The sequence below is a fragment of the Candidozyma duobushaemuli genome (assembly GCF_002926085.2).
Source record: "Candidozyma duobushaemuli strain B09383 chromosome Unknown F_B09383, whole genome shotgun sequence".
In the NCBI taxonomy this organism is placed as follows: Eukaryota; Fungi; Ascomycota; class Pichiomycetes; order Serinales; family Metschnikowiaceae; genus Candidozyma; species Candidozyma duobushaemuli.
In genome coordinates, this window is record NW_020289899.1 from 527,793 (window position 1) to 548,036 (window position 20,244).

At 47.8% G+C, this 20,244-nt stretch overlaps 9 protein-coding genes across 9 annotated transcripts; 5 read left to right on the plus strand and 4 right to left on the minus strand. All coding sequences in view use genetic code 12, as the record gives it.

Annotated features, from left to right (window-relative positions):
* Positions 1 to 570: 570 nt before the first annotated feature.
* CPA2 (carbamoyl-phosphate synthase (glutamine-hydrolyzing)) lies at positions 571 to 4,004 on the plus strand (the record flags this gene model as incomplete). The annotated part of the gene is made up of 2 exons (XM_025483330.1): positions 571 to 2,751; positions 2,772 to 4,004. 2 exons carry the CDS (start codon positions 571 to 573, stop codon positions 4,002 to 4,004), a joined length of 3,414 nt encoding a protein of 1,137 aa, XP_025337543.1.
* A 26-nt stretch (positions 4,005 to 4,030) lies between these two features.
* On the minus strand, positions 4,031 to 4,909 carry CXQ87_004899 (uncharacterized protein; the record flags this gene model as incomplete). The annotated part of the gene is made up of 1 exon (XM_025483331.1): positions 4,031 to 4,909. One exon carries the CDS (start codon positions 4,907 to 4,909, stop codon positions 4,031 to 4,033), a length of 879 nt encoding a protein of 292 aa, XP_025337544.1.
* A 909-nt stretch (positions 4,910 to 5,818) lies between these two features.
* Positions 5,819 to 6,400, plus strand: CXQ87_004900 (MIND complex subunit; the record flags this gene model as incomplete). The annotated part of the gene is made up of 1 exon (XM_025483332.1): positions 5,819 to 6,400. One exon carries the CDS (start codon positions 5,819 to 5,821, stop codon positions 6,398 to 6,400), a length of 582 nt encoding a protein of 193 aa, XP_025337545.1.
* Positions 6,401 to 6,664: 264 nt separating this feature from the next.
* CXQ87_004901 (mitochondrial 37S ribosomal protein uS15m) lies at positions 6,665 to 7,594 on the minus strand (the record flags this gene model as incomplete). The annotated part of the gene is made up of 1 exon (XM_025483333.1): positions 6,665 to 7,594. The coding sequence occupies one exon, from the start codon at positions 7,592 to 7,594 to the stop codon at positions 6,665 to 6,667; it is 930 nt and encodes a 309-aa protein (XP_025337546.1).
* Positions 7,595 to 8,002: 408 nt separating this feature from the next.
* CXQ87_004902 (uncharacterized protein) lies at positions 8,003 to 9,231 on the plus strand (the record flags this gene model as incomplete). The annotated part of the gene is made up of 2 exons (XM_025483334.1): positions 8,003 to 8,800; positions 8,902 to 9,231. 2 exons carry the CDS (start codon positions 8,003 to 8,005, stop codon positions 9,229 to 9,231), a joined length of 1,128 nt encoding a protein of 375 aa, XP_025337547.1.
* Positions 9,232 to 9,502: 271 nt separating this feature from the next.
* On the plus strand, positions 9,503 to 12,493 carry CXQ87_004903 (uncharacterized protein; the record flags this gene model as incomplete). Its single annotated transcript, XM_025483335.1, has 1 exon — positions 9,503 to 12,493. The coding sequence occupies one exon, from the start codon at positions 9,503 to 9,505 to the stop codon at positions 12,491 to 12,493; it is 2,991 nt and encodes a 996-aa protein (XP_025337548.1).
* A 1,393-nt stretch (positions 12,494 to 13,886) lies between these two features.
* GZF3 (Gzf3p) lies at positions 13,887 to 15,598 on the plus strand (the record flags this gene model as incomplete). Its single annotated transcript, XM_025483336.1, has 2 exons — positions 13,887 to 14,838; positions 14,865 to 15,598. The coding sequence occupies 2 exons, from the start codon at positions 13,887 to 13,889 to the stop codon at positions 15,596 to 15,598; spliced, it is 1,686 nt and encodes a 561-aa protein (XP_025337549.1).
* A 314-nt stretch (positions 15,599 to 15,912) lies between these two features.
* On the minus strand, positions 15,913 to 17,574 carry PGM2 (phosphoglucomutase; the record flags this gene model as incomplete). The annotated part of the gene is made up of 1 exon (XM_025483337.1): positions 15,913 to 17,574. The coding sequence occupies one exon, from the start codon at positions 17,572 to 17,574 to the stop codon at positions 15,913 to 15,915; it is 1,662 nt and encodes a 553-aa protein (XP_025337550.1).
* An 878-nt stretch (positions 17,575 to 18,452) lies between these two features.
* On the minus strand, positions 18,453 to 19,724 carry AAT1 (aspartate transaminase; the record flags this gene model as incomplete). The annotated part of the gene is made up of 1 exon (XM_025483338.1): positions 18,453 to 19,724. One exon carries the CDS (start codon positions 19,722 to 19,724, stop codon positions 18,453 to 18,455), a length of 1,272 nt encoding a protein of 423 aa, XP_025337551.1.
* Between the last annotated feature and the right edge of the window lie 520 nt (positions 19,725 to 20,244).

Genomic DNA, 20,244 nt, shown 5'->3' on the forward strand with positions numbered 1-20,244 from the left:
AATCTTTCCACAGATCTAAGATGAATCTACTCCATTGATGAATTTGGAAATTGCATACTAAATTGATTAAAGACATGAGCATCTGCCGAATCAGTGACTTGAAACAAACCTACACAGATTTAATTCAAACTACAGCTTCTTATATAGAGCAGCTTATCCTCAAGTTAGGTACAGCGATCTCATCATCAATATAAATTTTTTTGAGAGGAGGATTTTAGCCTTCGAAATATATTTCGGCCGTCTGAATCAAATCGATCATCTCTACAGCCCCAATTAAGAAGCTCTACATCTCATCGCTTTCATCTTCTCACATCGAAGTCTGTGACCATCCAGATTCCTCGAAGTTCACAAATTGTACAAAAATTCCTCAACAATGAAGAACCCCCAAGAGTCAAGCCACACTGCAATATCTCTCCCCGGATTGTACTGCTCCTGCTGGTGTAGTGACGCAACGACTCTGTTGTCCGGGTAACCGTTACTGATTTCGGATCGCGGCTAGCGCTGAGTCATTTCCCTTTTCGGCCATCTTTTTTTCACACATCTTTTTATCACCACTTTCTTTCACAACCAATGTTCAGTGGTGTTTCTATATGGCACCGCAACATACAGCGGCTCGCGTCGCTGCCTGCTAGCTTCACTCGCTTCTTCAGCGTTTCTTCCAGGTTTTACAATGCGCAGCCTGTCTATCAAGGTGGTGAGTTCTTGAAGACCTTACCCCATTTCAAACCGCAATTGGTGGATGTCAGCAAGGTTTTGGTTATTGGATCCGGTGGTTTGTCGATCGGTCAAGCTGGTGAATTTGACTACTCCGGCTCCCAGGCCATCAAGGCCTTGAAGGAAGCCAACAAGCAGTCTGTCTTGATCAACCCCAATATCGCTACCAACCAGACATCCCATGCTTTGGCTGACGAAATCTACTATCTTCCTGTTACTGCTGAGTACATTACTTACATTATCGAACGTGAGCAACCTGACGGTATCTTGTTGACCTTTGGTGGCCAGACTGGTCTCAATGTTGGTGTCCAATTGGACAAGATGGGTGTTTTTGAGCGTTATGGCGTCAAGGTCTTGGGTACACCAATTAAGACTTTGGAGACGTCTGAGGACCGTGATCTTTTCGCCCAGGCTTTGAAGGAAATTGACATTCCAATCGCCGAGTCCATTGCAGTTGAGTCTGTGGACGATGCCTTGCACGCTGCTAAGAATATCGGATATCCTATTATTGTTCGTTCTGCCTACTCCTTGGGTGGTTTGGGTTCTGGTTTTGCTGCCAACGAGCAGGAACTTCGTGACCTTTCCTCCAGATCCTTATCTTTGGCTCCTCAGATTCTTGTGGAGAAGTCCTTGAAGGGCTGGAAGGAAGTTGAATACGAGGTTGTCAGAGACAGAGAAGGAAACTGTATTACCGTGTGTAACATGGAGAATTTCGACCCCTTGGGTATCCACACCGGTGACTCCATTGTGGTGGCTCCATCCCAGACTCTTTCAGACACCGAGTACCACATGTTGAGATCTGCTGCTATCAAGATCATCCGTCACTTGGGTGTGGTTGGTGAATGTAACGTTCAGTATGCTTTGCAGCCTGACGGGTTGGACTACAGAGTCATTGAGGTGAATGCCCGTTTGTCTCGTTCTTCTGCTTTGGCCTCGAAGGCTACTGGTTACCCATTGGCTTACACTGCTGCCAAGATTGCCTTGGGCCACACCTTGCCAGAATTACCAAATCCTGTTACCAAGACCACCACTGCCAATTTCGAGCCTTCGTTGGACTACATCGTCACCAAGATTCCTCGCTGGGACTTGTCCAAGTTCCAGCACGTCAAGAGAGACATTGGATCTGCCATGAAGTCTGTTGGTGAGGTTATGGCTATTGGTCGTACTTTTGAGGAGTCTTTCCAGAAAGCCATTCGTCAAATTGACCCATCCTACATTGGTCTCCAGGGCGACCATTTCGAGAACTTGGACGACGCTTTGGCCAACCCTACAGACAGAAGATGGTTGGCTGTTGGCCAGGCTTTGCTTCATGAGAACTACACCGTTGACCAGGTTCACGATCTTTCAAAAATTGACAAGTGGTTCCTCTACAAGATCATGAACATCGTCAGGATGTACCGTGAGTTGGAGGCAGTGGGAGACTTGGGCCGTGTGAACCACGACTTGATGCAAAGAGCCAAGAAACTTGGATTTTCCGATAAGCAGATCTCTCTCTGTTTGAATGCTACTGAACTCGAGGTCAGAGGCGTCAGAAAGCTGTTTGGTATTGTGCCTTTTGTCAAGAAGATCGACACCTTGGCTGCCGAGTTCCCTGCCAACACTAACTACCTTTACACTACCTACAACGCCACTTCCTCCGATATCGACTTCAAGGACAACGGTACCTTGGTGTTGGGATCTGGTGTCTACAGAATCGGTTCTTCTGTTGAATTCGACTGGTGTGCTGTTGCAACCGCCAGAGCTCTCAGAGAGCTGGGCCACAAGACCGTCATGATCAACTACAACCCTGAAACCGTTTCCACAGACTTTGACGAGGTCGACAGGCTTTACTTTGAGGAGCTCTCTTTGGAGCGTGTTTTGGACATTTACGAGTTGGAAACCGCCCTGGGCGTTGTGGTCAGTGTGGGTGGTCAATTGCCTCAGAACATTGCCTTGACTTTGCAACACGAAGGCTGCAATGTTTTGGGAACCAACCCCGAGGATATCGACAAGGCCGAAGACAGACACAAGTTCTCGCAGATTTTGGACTCCATCGGAGTGGACCAGCCCAGTGGAAGGAGCTTACTTCGATTGAAGAAGCTGAAAAATTCGCCGAAGAGGTCGGATACCCTGTTCTCGTGAGACCCTCTTACGTTTTGTCTGGTGCTGCCATGTCGGTGATCAACTCCAAGAGCGAGTTGGATGCCAAGTTGGGCAACGCTTCCAAGGTGTCCAGAGACCACCCCGTTGTTATTTCCAAATTCGTCCAGGGAGCCCAGGAAATCGATATTGACGGTGTGGCCCACGAAGGTAAAGTTTTGGTGCATGCTGTTTCTGAGCACGTTGAGAATGCTGGTGTTCATTCCGGTGATGCTACCTTGGTTCTTCCTCCACAGAGTCTTTCTCCAGTTGTTCTCCAGCGTCTCAAGACCATTGCTGACAAGGTGGCAGAGGCGTGGAAGATCACCGGTCCTTTCAACATGCAAATCATCTACGACACCAAGGACGGATCTTTGAATGACGAGGACTCCCACCTTAAGGTCATTGAGTGCAACATCCGTGCTTCCAGATCGTTCCCATTTGTTTCGAAGGTTTTGGGCACCAACTTCATCGAAGTGGCTTCCAAGGCTCTTTTGAACGAAAACGTCCCTGCTCCAGTGGACCTCATGGCTGAAAAATACGACAGAGTCGCTACCAAGGTTCCCCAGTTTTCTTACACCAGATTGGCCGGTGCCGATCCATTTTTGGGTGTCGAGATGGCCTCTACCGGAGAAATTGCCTGCTTTGGCCATGATCTTATTGAGGCCTACTGGACCTCGATTCAGTCCACCATGAACTTCAAGGTTCCTTTCCCAGGAAGCGGTATTTTGTTCGGTGGTGATTTGACCAACGACAAATTGGGCAAGGTTGCCCAGACCGTCTCTGGCTTGGGCTACAACTTCTACTCTGCTTCCCACGATGTGGCCCAGTATTTGGCCCAATATGTCCGGGAACCAGTTGAGGTGATTGACTTCCCAAAGACAGACAAAAGAGCATTGAGAGAGATCTTTTCCGATAAGCAGATCAGCGCTGTGTTCAACTTGGCCCGTGCCCGTGCCGAGGACTTGTTGGACCAGGACTACGTGATGAGAAGAAACGCCATTGACTTTGCCATTCCGTTGTTTAACGAGCCCAACACGTCGTTGTTGTTTGCTCAGTGCTTGAAGGCAAAGATCGCCGACAAGTCCAAGTTCGAGACGGTGCCAAAGGCCGTGGAGATCCCTCAGGAGGTCAAGAGATGGAGCGAGTTCCTTGGAGGAAAGCCCGTGTAATACATAGAATAAACTGCATTAGATAACTAAGTCAAGTCCTCGTCGTCCTGGTCGACCACGGAGTTCTTGATCTTCAACAACAACTGCGTCTTCAACTTGTCCAACTTGGAGAACTGGTCGTACTCGTACACCTTGTCGGAGAAGGCCTGGATGTCGCCGTTTTCAATGGCGCCAAAGATGTCCTGGACAAGGTTGTACTCTCGCGTCGAAGGCCAGCTGGGCTCTTCTTCGGCGTAGCCCTCGGATCTCTTCTGGGCCTCCACAATGTCGTCGGCACACAAGGTGCACAAGATGTTCTTCAAGAAGTAGTCCTTCAAGTTCCACTTGGTCAACTGGTTGCCCAACGAGTTCTTGATGACGGTGTCGTAGTGCTCACGGGCCTTCAAGTAGTTGCCCAGCAGGGCGTTGAGGTCAGCACATTTGAGGTAGGCCTTGTTGGAGAGAGAAGGAGCATGGTCTGTGGAGAAGTAGTCGCCGGCCTTTTCGTAGCTCTCCGAGGCGTTGGCCACGTCATCAATCTGCTCGTACAACTCGGCCAAGTCCATCTGGAAGTTGGCCGCCCTTCTGAACTGGCCGTTCTGGGTCAAGAAAATGTGGATGGCCTGTTTCAAGGCGTCTATGGCGTCGGTGGGAGAAACCAGCTTGAAGCACTTGTAGGCCTCCACCAAGTGGTTGGCCACGTCACTCTGGTTGTCGAGCTGCTTCTGGAGCTCAGCAGCCTTGACAAATTGCAGCCCAGCACTGCTAAAGTCCTTGTTCAATCTGTATGAGTTGGCTGCCTGGACACGGAGGTCAGTGGCCTCTTCTAAACGGTAGGAGTTTCCGCCAGAGAAAAACAGCATGAGCCCGCTCTGGGGCTTGGCGAGCTTCTCGGCCTGTGCAACTAGGGAACGTGGATCCAGCATGATAAGAGGAGTGTAGTAGGTGAGATACTTATCGGTGTGATAAGTGCAGCACCCTGCGAAACTGGGAGAGTGAGGGAGGGACTATGTTGAAGGATGTGGTTGGGGGATTTTAGCTTGAAAAGGTTTTTTGTAAATGCTTTGGAGCTCTTTGTGATTTTGGCTTCATCGGGCGAAAAGGTGATAGTATAATGGTGGGTGGGACTCCGGTTACTTCGCACCTAAGACATGGAGCAATGCTATGGGGTCTCCATAGGATTATGGGATAGCATGTGAGTTTTTCTTTTTCAACCTGAAAATGTTCCTCAATTCAAGAGATATGGTAGCTTCATAGTGAACTGGTGAGGCTCACAATGTGGTACATGTAGCATTTGATCCAAGAACAGTGGCTGCGAAATCGAGGATAGGTGAGGATTGAATGTGGCAAATAGCTATCGAATCAACCTATTCTGTAGTTAATGAGATTATGATAGACTCTGTGATGCTATGAAACTGGTCCTATAACGCTTTGAAAATAATGAGAGAAAGTATTTCAATGGGTGCAAAGCAGTGTAGCCTGGGTGAAAACACACTCTGGACTCCAAAAAGATAAGTAACAATTCCAACGGCAAAGTCTTAGAATTGTCAGAAGAACATGACTCCCAGAACGGACTGAATTTGACATAAATAAATCTAAGAAACAGAGTTCGATCTAGCCATACTCTCCACTATCGCGATTGAGCACTCATATCTATAGGTACCAGTGCTTCCAGAACCAAAAGCGAAAAATCCCAATAAACGAGCTTCAAACAAAAACTAAATTGAATTATAAAACAAAGAAGGTTTTTTGAATATTCGGTCTAATGCCTAATCCACATCTCATCCTCTCTATACCTCTACACACTCGCGCATAAACAAACATCAACAAACACCATGCTGTACGAAAAAGTCCGCTTCGACCGCCTACGAAGGGTCACTGAAAAGGCCGTGGAGCAAACAGTCAAAAAGCTGCTTCAACAAGAACAGATTGAAAAATGCTTCCCTACAATTAGCGAGATGAAAGGTGGAAAGTCCGCGTTGGAGACCGCCAGAAAGCAGATCCTACAGTACTTCCAACTGACGCTGGAGAAGCAGTTTCAGTACATCTTCGAGCAAAATGACATTGAAAGGAAGCTCGACGAGCTTGATGAGATAATCCAGGCGGCTCAGGCAAGAAGAGATCTGGATGCTGAAGAACCGCTTTTCATAGATAAACTCACGCCACAACAGCTTATAGATGCCAGAGTTGGAGCGTCAAAAGCGGAGACGGTGACTAAATTGAAGTTGATATATGAGCAACTTCTTCTAGATAACAAGCAGCTTCACGAGGAGATCGTCGGGCTTGTTGAGGAAGGGTCTACAATCAAGGACGATTTGCTTCTGCAAGTGGACGCTTTGGCCAGCGGAGTTGATGAGATAAAAAAGGCGGAGTTTGACCATAATTACGACAGGTTAATCGAAAGGGTGCTTAGATGAGTGGATGGGGTGGTGTTTACTAATAGTGCTGCTCGAGGTAGTTCCAAACAGAAATCGGCTTAGATCGCTTTATCACCCACTGCTGGCCACTTCAGTTTATCCCGACCGGGCATTCAATGTTGATCAGGCCCCGGAATCCCCAAATCATCACCATCTATTGGACCACTAGTGGTGTCTTCACGACTCACTACTAATTAATGAATTTACGGCGAATTTACAAACCAGATACCATTACTGATGTATGCGTTGATGCTATGTACATGTTTAGGATGCCTGTCCGTAGAGGATGTCGTAGTTCTTCTTGGCCAACTTGTTGTAGTCGGCAACCCTCCTCTCCAAATCGCCAAGCTGCTCCTGCTTCTTTTTGGTCTTCTCCGACTTCTTCACCAACTCACGGTCGCCCCACACCTTATAGTCCTCGAAGTACTGGTAACCCATACTGAACTCTCTAGTAATCACATCGTCAGTTAATCCCAACTTGGCGAGTGTGTAGTAGTATCTCTCGGGATCCACGCGCTTCAAGTATTTTAGTATTCTCTGTCTCTGGTTCACGAGGTGGCGGATAGCTTCTGTGTGAGAGTGGTCTTTCTTGTTAGCCTTAAGGTGGTTGAAGTTGAGGTGGATCTTGGCGGTCATGACGGCAGCCTGGACTTCAGGAGAGCCGCTGTCACCTTCGTATCTCTGAAACTCCTTACGGGCAAATTCCACCGCCATCTTCTTTTTGTCCTTTGCGTTGGTATTTCTCAAGTTCAAGATGGTCAAAACAGCGTTTCTCTTCTTCTCTTCCTTGGCAGCCACAGACTCAGGGAACATGTCGCCGGCAAGGTTAGAATCAGTAGCAGCCTTCTGGGCTCCGTAGAACAACTTCTCGACCTCTTCTCTCTTGAAGCCTTGAGCCAAGTTCAAAGGCTCATTGAGCTCTCTGCGTAATCTTGTAATAAATGGCACATTGTCGGCACCAAGAACGGGGTCGACCGCAAAAGGAGCGAATTTGATCTTCTGTTTCTTCAAATTGTTCACATCTCTGATGATCTGACGTTTCAAACGAAACTCTCTTCTTCTGAGCGCTCTTCTCTTGGATCTTCCAGCATCCTCGGGTATGAACTGCTTTGCAGCCAAGTACGGCTGGAGTTTAGGAGCCTCCTGAAACTGACGAGCCAGAAGCCCTAGAAAGCGGACCGCAGAGCGAAACATGGCTAGTTCAAGGGTGTGGATGGAAACTGATCTTGGTACGAAAATTTTGTAAGTGTGAGCACTAAACGCGCACGTGACCACAAGTTGGATTTTGTTGATGTTGTTTTTGGAGGAGGTGTAGGATGGTTTTGAGGAACGTCATAGTCCAAATTTGAAATAGATATCTAGTTTAGTGGTATGTTTGAAATATTCGTTTATGTTGAAGGGTAGACTTCTCATGGTAGACCTTTGAGCTACAACATATATGGGTACACCACCAGAGTATGCTTAAAGCATTTGAGCTGAAGACTTTTGACGACAAGTTTGGAATAAGCGTCAATGCCCAAAAACGCTTTCGTTCTACAACTTTTATCAAGGCAAAGTCATCCCTGATATCTACAGAATAAGTGTGGTGTACGGGTGCGTTACATGCCTCTACATCTTCTCCAAGATACCAACCCCATCCACATAGATCCCAATGGATATATGACAAAACCCAAGTACATAATAGAGCACGGGTTTCGTCGAGTCAGTCCGTATTATCATGATTTCAGCACCACAGTTAAAGCCAGATGGTTCAAAAAACCCATAGCCCATGTCCTTACTACAGAACTAGGCCAGGATTCCAAAACGATAGAACAGGGCATTCAAGATGGATCCATATACATCTCAACAAACTGCAATAAAGTCGATCTGGGTATAAAGCTCCTGCCTGAAGAGACAAGAACCCATCTTTTTCGAAATCACGATATTCTTCATGCTACACAGCACGTTCACGAACCACCCATTCTATATAAGGGACCTATTGAGGTGGTCACTGAGAACGACGATATTGTAGCGGTTTCAAAGCCTCTGGGTATGCCAACGCATCCAAGTGGAGCATATCGCTGGAACTCTCTTACTAGTATTTTGAGAGAGGAGCACGGATACCGGAAGCTTTATCCTTGTCACCGTCTTGATAAAGCTACATCTGGGGTGCTACTACTTGCCAAAAACGCCGAAACCAGCAGTCGCTTTCAATCGGCATTCAATGACAAGAACAACACGGACAAGTGGTATTTGGCTAGGGTTAAAGGTAGGTTTCCCTCTGAACCATTCGTTTTTGATCACCCCGTCTTTTCGCTAAGCTACGGGGGCTACATCAATATAAGAAACACGAGTCAAGTGCCCATCTCTTCAACAGGTTTCGAATTGGTGAAATACTCCGAAGAGCTAGATCAAAGCATCGTGCGATGCAAAGCCATAACAGGTAAAATGCATCAAATCAGAATACACTTGAGGTGCCTTGGCTTTCCAATCGTGAATGACTACTTATACAATCCCCAAAGGAGAACTCAAAGGGCCAATTCAAGCTTCAAATTGAGCAACAGTTGCATGAGATGGTGAGGCTGAAGTTGAAGGAAACGGGTGAGAAGTTCGTCGACTTAGATGCCCTTGTTAATAAGCGCCCTGAATTAAAAGAACAGATGGCAGAGCTCAAATGGCTCAGGGATACCAATCACGATAGGGAATTGAAGGACGTCTGTCCTGAGTGCTCGAAGATATTACTTAGTGACCCTGTCAACGAAGAGATCTACCTTCATGCTCATCGTCTCAGGCACCGAGGAGACATTTCGTTGGATATAACCACGAAAATGCCCGAATGGGCCAATATTTGAAAAATGCAGAACTCGTTGATATATAGACTGAATGGCTGCTAATCGAGCTCATCTTTCACACTTCTATCACGCCATATACGATGCAGCCGAGGTTTTTGTCGGCCACCTGTAAATACGACTTCATTTTAATGAAAGAAAATACTATCGATTATAAATCGATCAATTTCGTAGGCTTCCTTCAAGGCATCTTAAGGCAGCTCTTCGGTGCACATACAGTACTATCAACAAACCCCATCGGTACCTACTACACCGATAATCCTAGTCCAACCACATGGCCCCTGCATCCAAAAAGTCGCTTGTGGCAGTACTTTCTGCTCAGCGACATCGTCCACCTAAAAAGTTCCTGCCGTCCTTGATCACTGATGTTTACGATAAGGTAAAATCTCACACTGACCTCGACAACCTCCAAGAAGGATACCTCCAAAACGTGGCCTGGAAGTTCTTTCACGCTGATGTGACCAACAACCACGTTGAATTAATTCTTGCTATTGTCTTCTATACCTCAGTGGTTGGCAGGAGTCAAAGCCAATGGTCCCTTTTGTCCCTGGATAGTGAAAAACTCAATACCTTGCTACAGCGAGTTTTACAGACCACATTGAACGCCTTGGACGAGCTGATCGTGGACTTTGAATACTTGAGTTACGTCTTTTTGAGTGTGGTTCTACGCAATGATCCAGAGGCTTTGATGAAGCATGAACTTTTCGATAGATGGTTGGACTCTATACTAGAAAGTTATACGAACCACTTCTTGAGTGGGGAGTTCTCGGTGACCAGTGCCAAAACGGCATCAGCTTTGGTTTACCTCCTTGGTGTTGCACGAGTTGAAAAAGCCGATGCTATTTCTGAAGCAGTTGACTCAAGGTGCTTCCTTTCAGTTTTTGCCAATTGCGAAGATCCCCAACTCAAACATCTAATCGACATTCAGTCTGAGGAACCAAGCTTTTCCCAATTCTCAAAGCTTCAGGAGAAAGCGAGGGAACTAGGGTTTGGCCTTCTCGGTGACTGTCTACTGCCATACGACCTAACGAGGTCGGACTTGGTGGAAAATCTCGTGGACTTGGATTTCGAGAAACTTAAGAAATTCGCCGGAGTGTTAGGGTACGAAGGTGATATTGAAGATCCTGACTTTCTTGCAGATGTGGTCATCCGCAAAGCTGTTCCTCAATTGAAAGAACAATCTATTTCAGAGCTTGAACTTTTTGATCTGTTCAATCACCCACCCACGCTTGGTTTACAAATCCCCGCATACTTTGCATCTGACGATCATTTGAAAACCTGGGAATATCAACTCTTCTCCTCCATCAACCGTCATCTTCAGCAGTGTCTCCAGAGACTCAATATCACCAAAGACGGCATTCAAGGAACAAGCAGGTACTACTCGGCTGTTGAGAAATCGGAAGGTAAGGGTTCAGATCTAGAGCTTTCCTTACTGTCTGGAAGAAAGGATGTTCGTCAAGGTGACTATGTTGTCCTTCTTCACCTTGAAAAACCTGTGAAGCACGAGCACTTCTCCCGAGTATGCAAGTACGGACTAATGAAAGCAAGACTTGTCGAAGTCAAAGCAGTATCACAAAAGGCATTGACTGTGAGTCTTGCAGAGGAGAACCGCCCTTACAACGGACTCATCACATTGCCTTCCCTCCACAATGTCCGCTTGTTACCTTCCCTTGAAGAGTCGAATATTGATTTGTTAAAGAGCAAGACAGTGGAGAGACTCTGGAAGGTTGAAGGCATTCACGAAAGCTTCACCACTTCTACTAAGAAGAGAAGAAAGGACAACGAGAACCTGACGATCATCGACTACAAAGCATCAAAATTCGAGATATCCGATTCCGACAAGAATCTTTCTGAAGACCAATCTCGGGCTCTCCTAGAGATTCTTTCATCCCTGGTATCATACATAAGCTGTCTCCCACATTCAGGAGGTGATACCTTGGTCAGGACATTTCTCGAGACTATCTACATCAATCAAGGCGTATCAGAACGCTGCCTTGTCATTCTTCCAACAACCTTTCATCTCGAGAGGTTAAGCCTCACAGATAGGTTGGTTCCAGTGACATACAAATGTGGAGACATTCACAGTACTCGTTCAAAGGCTGATAAGCTTCTTCGACACGTTGGTGAACTCGCCAAATACCTCCAACTCGAGGACTTTGATTTCACCTCCTCCTTGAGGAACGCTATTGTATTCTATGACTCCCAAATCAAACCTCGCTGGGATGAGTATCTCAAGACATTAAAAGAAACCTTCCCCTCGGTCTTGAAATACCCTTTTGCATCGCTTCAGTTCGAGAAGGACACTCCTGTGAAGGACGCTCTAGATGCTGTGGTGAAGCACTATCATGGAATCAAAGGCACGTTTGCACAGATCCAGCGTCTACTTCCATTGGATAAGGCAGACATTGAAAGATATCCGGATGATGCAGAAAAAGCGATTAGTTCATTGCATCCCTTTGTCGTCTGTGCTTCTGATTCAGTTCACCTAGTGGGAAATAGCTTCAAGCATGTCATCTCCTTTGTTGGAGCAGAGACTGAAGCCGTTGTGACGCAGGATACAGAGAGGGTGGTTTTCTTTGGAGATTCAAATCCACTTAATTTGCAACCCCTCGTATTACTTGAAGAGCTGGGAAGTGTGAGACCTGAAATTGCCAGTTTGGTTGGAAAACGAACAACAGCTGAACCTTCTTACAATCCTGGTTTACAGAAAACCACCATGATGATCAAAGTGCCTTCTTCGGAGAAACAAGTCAATGTTGATGAAGCTACATTCATCGTGGGCCTTTATCAGTTCATGCGGCTTTTGGGATATCGCCATGAGGACATAAGTCTTGTGGTGACATCTCCCTACATGAAGCTTCTCGTGGAGGAGATCCTCGAAGGTAAAGAAATCCGCAAAGGAAGCCGTCCAGGCACTTCTTCATTTGAGTTTGGCTGGCCTGTTATCCAGCTTGCATCTGAGCCATTGGTTCCATCAAAATATGTGCTTTTTTCTACACACGGCGACCTCAGCTTCAAGGACTTCAAGAATGCCGTTATCAGTTCGTCCCTTGGCTTCTATGCTTTTGGCAGCCTTGTTATACCACCTTTTGACAAACCATCCACTTTGAGTATCTACACTGGAGCCAATCTTTCGGAGAATATTGACGATAGAGAAACCGGTCAGAAGCACCATATTATAGAGGATTCTGAACATATGGCCGGGTACGTGGATCAAATTCTACAGGCTAAAAGGGCACAAGGGACTCAGCAGGAAAGTGCGTGAAGAGCTCTCATTCATGATCTATTACCTAAATGACTTCAGACTATATTGTCGTATTCCCCGATCAGCCATTATTCGTATACGATCGAAAACTGTCGTAAATCATAGCTCACATGCTACCTTAAAATGGCTCAAACAGAAAGAGCACATGAGCAAATTTTCAACACGCAAAGTCCACCCCTCCTTGATCGCCATACTAATCCACACTTTCACCTCCACAAAACCCCAAAACTGGCACAATTCCTGCAAGGTTCGATACTCCAATGTGGCGTAACGCCCTACTTTGCCTACCTTACTTTAGCAATTACCGCTACCGCACCATACCTTATACCAAAGAGCCCCATGATTCAGAAATTTATAAACTTTAAGGGAGAGGCTAGAACGTTACACAACGGCGATTGCTTCGTCGGTGCATAATGAGGAAAATGCAACGCTACTTAATTTGAGCCGTTTTGCAACCGTCTGACGAGATGCCGGACGCTTATCAGAAACATCAAGTACTTATTTGGGAAAAATCCAGATTCTTAAGTGGCTTTGGATCTTGACTACGTTTGCTAAAAAATTGTCTGATTTGGATGTGCCGATCTAGACTGGCAGTGTACGGCGATTGCAGACAGGATTTTCACTGGTGACAGGCTGTTCCGGCAGTCTCGAAATAGTAAAAAAAAAGTTTGTTTTCTGTCCTCGACGAGGAGCCTTGGACTCACGTGATGCGCAACGACATCGCGACATTTTACCGGGTCGGCGGGACCCCCACCATAATCCACTGATAAGGAATAAGTAGGGGTATCGATGAAAAGCGCGGGTTTCAGTTCACGTAGCGAAGTTGTTCAATTGCTCTTAAGCCTAGTTTGTATGCAATTGTGGGGGTCGTGCATCTACCAATCCGCTCGCAACCTTGTTGTTTAGGGAATATGTCGCGCTAATCGCCTTATCTTGCTTAAGTAAGCAGAGAAGTTATCTTATCCCACGACAATGTCGCACCACCAACAGCAGAGAGAAACCAGGGCTCCAAGGGATGATTAGAATACGTAGAGTACAGTAGTGGCATGTTCTTAATACCGTCTTATCCTCACGTGACCGAGGAGCCCTCTCCCTTGGTTGGAGCGGCCGAGGCAGAAATGTCGCGCTTGGCTTATCTGATGGATGGAATTTTTTTCAGGCTACACCTGAGACAGAAAAAAAAAACCTTCAAAACACCACTTCTTTTATCTACTCACCAGTACAAAGTGCCCTCGGATCGAAAACTCCTCGGATCACTATCCCTCATTTCGCTGTGACATAACCCCCCTCACACGCACCCGTCCTTTCACGCTGTTTTCGATAAGCGCCAAAGGTCGATAACAAATAAAACACCCCTTCATCCAAAATTCTCGTTGCAACCAGTTTCCCCCAGATGAGTGAAATCCAGAGATTACCGCAAATGGTGAACCCCAACCCGGTGAACCCCAACCCGGTGCACCCCAACGCCAAAACAACAACGCTGATCAACAACGGCACCACCACAACGAAACTGAACATCCTGTCACCCGTTTGTCGGAACTGCAAAACACAAACCACCCCGCTATGGCGCCGTGACGAGACGGGTCAGGTCTTGTGCAACGCGTGTGGTCTCTTTTTGAAGCTCCATGGCCGGCCCAGACCCATCAGCTTGAAAACGGACACCATCAAGCTGAGAAACCGGATCAAGCAGCCCAACTTCCTGAAGAAGAACAGCGCCAACACTCCGGAACTCAAAGCCAAGGAGCTGCGTCCGCTGCTGTCGGGCCTGCTGCTGGCCCTGAGCCTGCTGGTGCCCACGTTGCTGGGCAAAAAACTGCCCAGACAAAGCCGTAAAAGAAGTCCTCCTCCGGATTTCGCCGTGCAGCCTCAGCATCAACAGCAGCCTCCACAGCACCAGCAGCACCAGCAGCACCAGCAGCACCAGCAGCACCAGCCTCAGCACCAGCCTCAGCATCACGCGATCCATCATTTGCCCGGTCTTGCTTCCTCGGCTACGGCGGTTCCACTGCCTCTTTCTCACCCTAGGGTTCCTCTGGGCCATGCTCCTTTGCCACACCATTTGCACCACCTTCTGGGCATTTCGTCCCAGGTGCAGCTGTTGCACTATCCTTCGTCGACGCCTACCCAGTTTGCCCCAGGATTGCAGAGAATCACCTCTCCGCTTATGCTCAGCACGACGCTTCTGAATGCTCGTTCTGTGTCGTCTACGGGTGCTGCTTCGCCCAAGGGTTCGCTTTCGGCTGCCCAGGCTGCTGGTGCTTTGGAGAACATGCTGAATGTTCTTGGCCCTTCGGCCACTTTCAAGGGTCCTGGTCACGAGAACATGAACGGTGTTTCGCTCATGGGTCCTTCTGCCAAAACCCCAGCCAAGCAAGATTCGAGGATTTTGCCCGGAATCGCCCCTCCCTGGGCACTTCCACCGGCGCCTCCTCCAACGTCATTGCTTCTCCTTCGTTTGGTCCTCAGTTCCACTTGGACTCTCCCAAAAGAGACCACCTGGGTCTTCCAAAGCCATCCTTGCCTCCTCTTCACCAAACGGTGTCTAGAGGCATGACGCCTACTAATGGCCCTGGCACGCCTGGTCTGGGTCCGACCTCAGGTCCATTGCCTTCAATTCTGAATCTCCATCCTGTCAAGACGGAAGAGATCAGCCATTTGAGCAGTGAACATGCTAAAGTTGTTCAGAATTCCTCCGGCGAAAGCCAGCCTTCACAGGCTCCCCAGCAAAGTCAGAAATCCGGTGAATCCAGTACGAATTCTAATCCTGAGAAACCCACGCAACAGCAGCAGGGCTCCGGTAATGACGACGGGGACAGGAGCAATAACAACAATAATAACAACAATAATAACCAGAACAGCCATGGTGCTCCTGTTCCAACGTCGGCAGAAGGGGTTGCTTACGAAAACACTCTTTTGAAAACTCGGATCTCCGAGCTTGAACTTGTCAATGACTTGTACAGAACGAGGATCATGGAACTCGAAGCAATGGAACAAGCCGCTCGTTTAAGGGAATCTTCCATGCGTAGAAGGTTGGACGAGGTGATTGCTTTGCAAAGCCAGAATGCCCATGAGGAGGATGAGAAGAAGGCCAAGCAGGAGCCTTAGATACTAAATGCTAACGTTAGTATAACATGTATAATTATTTAATGACTACCAATGAATGCAAGGTCCAGGAAGCAGTGTTTAAAAGCTTTTGAAGGGTAGAATAAGGATCATCATGTAGACCTAAAGAGGAAAGAGATAAGATCTTTATCATCTAAGTACTTTGACTGCTGTGTTCGAAACTGCTAGTAAACTTCTCTTAGGTCCATAGAGTAAAAGGTCATAATCACTGTCGTTAACTCGATCTTCTACACTGTTGATTCTTTTATCATCGGCTACGGCCGCGTCCATTGGTTTACTTACTCCAATGCATGCAATTAGGTCTTCACATCTGGCTGGTCCTTACCCAACAACTCCTTGAACTTCAACAACTCCAAGATGAAAGCAATGTCCTTAGAGAAGAAGTTGTCAACAGGCTCGGAGTACGTGGATGGGTCAGCAGAATGCTTCTCCAAGTACAATCTCACCGTGGCTCCAGAAGATCCAGTGCCCGACAAACGCACAATGAAACGCAATCCGTTGGTGAACTTGATGAACAAACCCTGATTTTTCGACACAGAGCCGTCCAAGTCAGTGTAGGAGAAGTTGGCAGCTTCTTTGACGGTGTAACCTGGAGCCAACTCAGAGCCCTCCTTCTTTTGCTCGACAATAGAGCCGAGGAGCTCCACAAGCTTGGCAGCGCCTTCGCTGGAGACTTCTTCGTAGTCGTATCTGGTGAAGAAAGTTCTGCCATACTTCTGCCAGAACTTCTCCTGGACGGCCTTGATGCTGGTCTTTTCGTTAGGGTACTTCTGGTTGAAGTCAGCCAAGACATTCAACCAGGCACAGATGGCCCATAAACCATCCTTTTCTCTGATGTGGTTCGAGCCGGTACCGAAAGATTCCTCACCACAGATGGACAACTTCTTGGCGTCGAACAAGTTACAGAAGAACTTCCAACCGGTAGGCACTTCGTAGACATTGAGGTTCTTGTCCTTGGCAACCAAGTCCAATGCACCGGAAGTTGGCATGGAACGAGCCAACCCGTAGACGCCCTGCTCCTTGAAGTAAGGAATAGCGTCAGCGTATTCTGCGATGATGGCCACAGAGTCACCAGGAGAGACGAAAGCACCAGCACCATAGATCATGTTTCTGTCACCGTCACCATCAGAAGCGGCGCCAAAAGCAATGTTCTCGGCGTCAACCTTGCTGACCAAAGTCTCTGCGTAGGTCAAGTTGGGGTCAGGGTGCAAACCACCAAAGTCTGGCTTAGGCACGAAGTTCTGGACAGAGGTCTCAGGCAAGCCCAATTCCTCAACAAAGATCTTGTGGCCGTAAGGACCAGTGATACCGTTCAAAGCGTCGAAAAGAACCTTGAAACCTTGGGACTCGCCGGCACTGTGAATGAACTTCTTGATGAGAGGGAAGTCAAAGATGTCTTTCATGAGAGCGACGTAAGCACTGGTTGGGTTGATGACCTCAACCTCAATTGGACCGGCCTTGCTGGTGCCTTCGTTCTGGAGGTCAACCTTATCGAGCTTGTAGGTCTTGTACTGAGTGAGAGACTTGGAAATCTCGTAGATTTTGTTGGTCACAGACTCTGGAGCAGGGCCACCATTTGCCATGTTGTACTTGATACCCAAGTCCTTGTCTGGACCGCCTGGGTTGTGCGAGGCGGTCAAAATGATACCACCTGTGGCCTTGGTGATTCTGATGATGTGGGAAGTGGCTGGAGTGGAAAGCAAGCCGTTCTGGCCCACAATGATCTTCTTGACGCCATTGGCAGCAGCAATTTCAATGATGAGCTGCACCACATGGTCATTGTAGTATCTGCCGTCACCGCCCACAACCAAGGTCGCTCCCTCTGGGATCGCCTCGAGGATGGCTTGAATGAAGTTCTCGGTGTAGTTCTCCTGCTGGAACACAGTGACCTTCTTTCTGAGGCCGGAGGTTCCGGGCTTCTGGTCAGGGAAGGGCTTCGTTTCTACGACGGAGGACATTGGAGTTGTTGAAAGTGAAGAAAGTTGCGGTGTTGATGTCGCGCCGGCCAACAGTGCAGGCGAGAGGTGCAGTTTTGTGCAATTTCAGAAAGTGGGAAATGGCGCCCTATTTATGTTCCCCGGTGGGGCAACGCGGGGCACCCCCTTACGGACCTGAAACTCCCGAATCTCTTCCCCACCATGATCTTAGAATTCACAGTTGATACTTTTGAATGGACTTTGTGTTATTCTCCACAACATGGTCCATTCCCCTCAGCCTCGTATTTGGGTGTCAGGAGACGCATCGTGTAGAGGAGGTGGTGTCATTGATATGAAGATATAGAAGAAATGACGGAATTCTTTGGAAGTAGTTCTTTAATCGCATTGTTGAAAATGTATAGAGATTTCATTTTGTGGGGCTCAAGGGTCCGACGCAGGGCGGGGCACTTTTACACACAAAGGAAATCTCGGAGCATTGGATTGAAACCCGAGGGGAAATTTGAGTGATCTACTGTTCTAGACAACATTTTGGATGATTATTGCAATAGTTGTAAAATCATCTGATGGCATCCTGAGGATCTCCTGATTTGGAGGTAGAGATCCAATTGGACCAATCTCACGCAACCCTGGAATTGGCTGAAAATTGTGAAAAATTCCATGAACCGAGTGAACGTTATTCCAAATCCACGATTAAGGGATATGCTTCTAGAAGCTCTAGGCACCAAACCTTATGTCTAAATTTGCCTGCGGCAATTGATAATGCACCTCAAACCTTATCAATGTGTCAAACCGGCCTAGCCTTCCTCATCTTCAACTATCTCACTACCCTTCATTCCTCCAAAATTACAAAACATTTCTCGTTTTCGTCGTTACTATGAACAGCTAGGACACCCAGTGACCTATTTTTTGATAACCTGGTTGATGGCGTCAGCCAAGTAGTCAACGTTGTCCTCATTGACACCAGAGATGGAGAAACGACCGTCCTCGGTGGCGTACACAGAGTACTTCTCTCTCAACTCAATCACCTGCTCGGCAGACAAACCGGTGTAGATAAACATACCACGCTGCTTCAACAAGTGGTCCCAGTTGTAGTTGGACTTGTCCAACTTCTGGTACAACTTGTCTCTGATCACGTTCAAGCGGCCCACCACAGCGTCCAAGTCGGCCAACCACTCGTTGTACAAGTCCTTGTTGGAGAAGATGGTCTCGACGATTCTAGATCCGTGGATTGGTGGGTTGGAGTAGATTGGTCTGATCAACTTCTTGAGCTGGGACTCCACAGCCTTGGAGTGCTCGGCAGACTCGGTAATAATAGAGATGGAACCGGTTCTCTCACCGTACAAGCCCATGTTCTTGGCGAAGGACTGGCAAAGAGCGTAGGTTGGGATCTTGCCCTGGACAACGAGCTCGTTCAATCTTCTGATCAAGCCAATGTCCTCGTAGGTGTTACCGGAGGCAAAGCCCTGGTAGGCCATGTCCACAAGAGGGAAGAGCTTCTTCTGCTGGATGATCTCCAAAACTTCCTCCCATTCCTGGGGAGTCAAGTCCATACCAGTAGGGTTGTGGCAACAGGCGTGCAACAAAATCACAGACTCCTCAGGAGCAGCGGCAACGGACTTCTTGAGGTTCTCAAAGTCCAAGCCGTTGTTCTCCTTGTCGTAGTAGGCGTAAAAGTCAGCCTTCATGCCAGCATCGGTGAACACAGCAACGTGGTTGGCCCAGGTTGGCTTAGGAACGATGATCTGGCCCGAGGAGTAGAATCTGTTGAGGAAATCGGCGATAACACGGAGAGAACCGGTACCGGAGATGGTCTGGGCAGTGACAATACGGCCGTCCTTGATCAATTGAGCACCGTTGGTGTCCTTGTCAGAGTTGTTGAAAATGAAGTTCTTGACCGCGTCCTGGTAGGTCTTGGAACCGGTGATACCGGTGTACTCCTTGTTGGACTCGTTCTCCAAAAGCACGGTTTCGGCCTTCTTCACCGAAGGGAACACAATTGGCTTACCCTTGCCGTCTCTGTAGGCACCGACACCCAAGTTGATTTTTTTGTTGTTGGTGTCCTTGACGAAGGCCTCGCTGATGCCGAGGATCTTGTCGGGAGGAGCCAATGGGATTTCGTTCCACTTGGCCAATCTGGCGCAAACAGAAAAGGATCTAGAAGAGCGGAGCATTTTGGTTACCGAGAAATTTGGGGATCTGGGGTGCTTATATACTTGTGCGAAAGCCGATCGGAGAAAATTTTCAGGTGACTCAAACACGCCAGAAGACGCCAGATTTCGGGGAGGAGGGGTAACACGGCGCGGAGAGTGCGCCCAGGCCGTTGATGGTCGTCAATGGCGTTGATTATGGCGGTTTAAACAGTCTTTTCGGGTCAGCGGAACTGGCACGTGAGGCCGGTACCGTCCCCCGCGCTGGCCCCGCTAGTCTACCCCTCCTTCCCGTGAACACCCGAGTGAATGTCGTTGGATTGTTGGCACTGAACGGTGAAAAAACATGGAAAATCTCGGGCCAATGGCCGCAGATACGTGCCGTGCTCGGCGTTAGTGTATCCAAGAAGCCGTTAACTATGGCAGTTCAAGCCGACCTGGCACTATCAGCCACACCGCGATCGGCCCATTCTCGGCATCTTGAAACACGTCTACGTGGTGAAAAATATGAAAAATTTCTCAATGTAGGGGGTTAGGAAAAGTC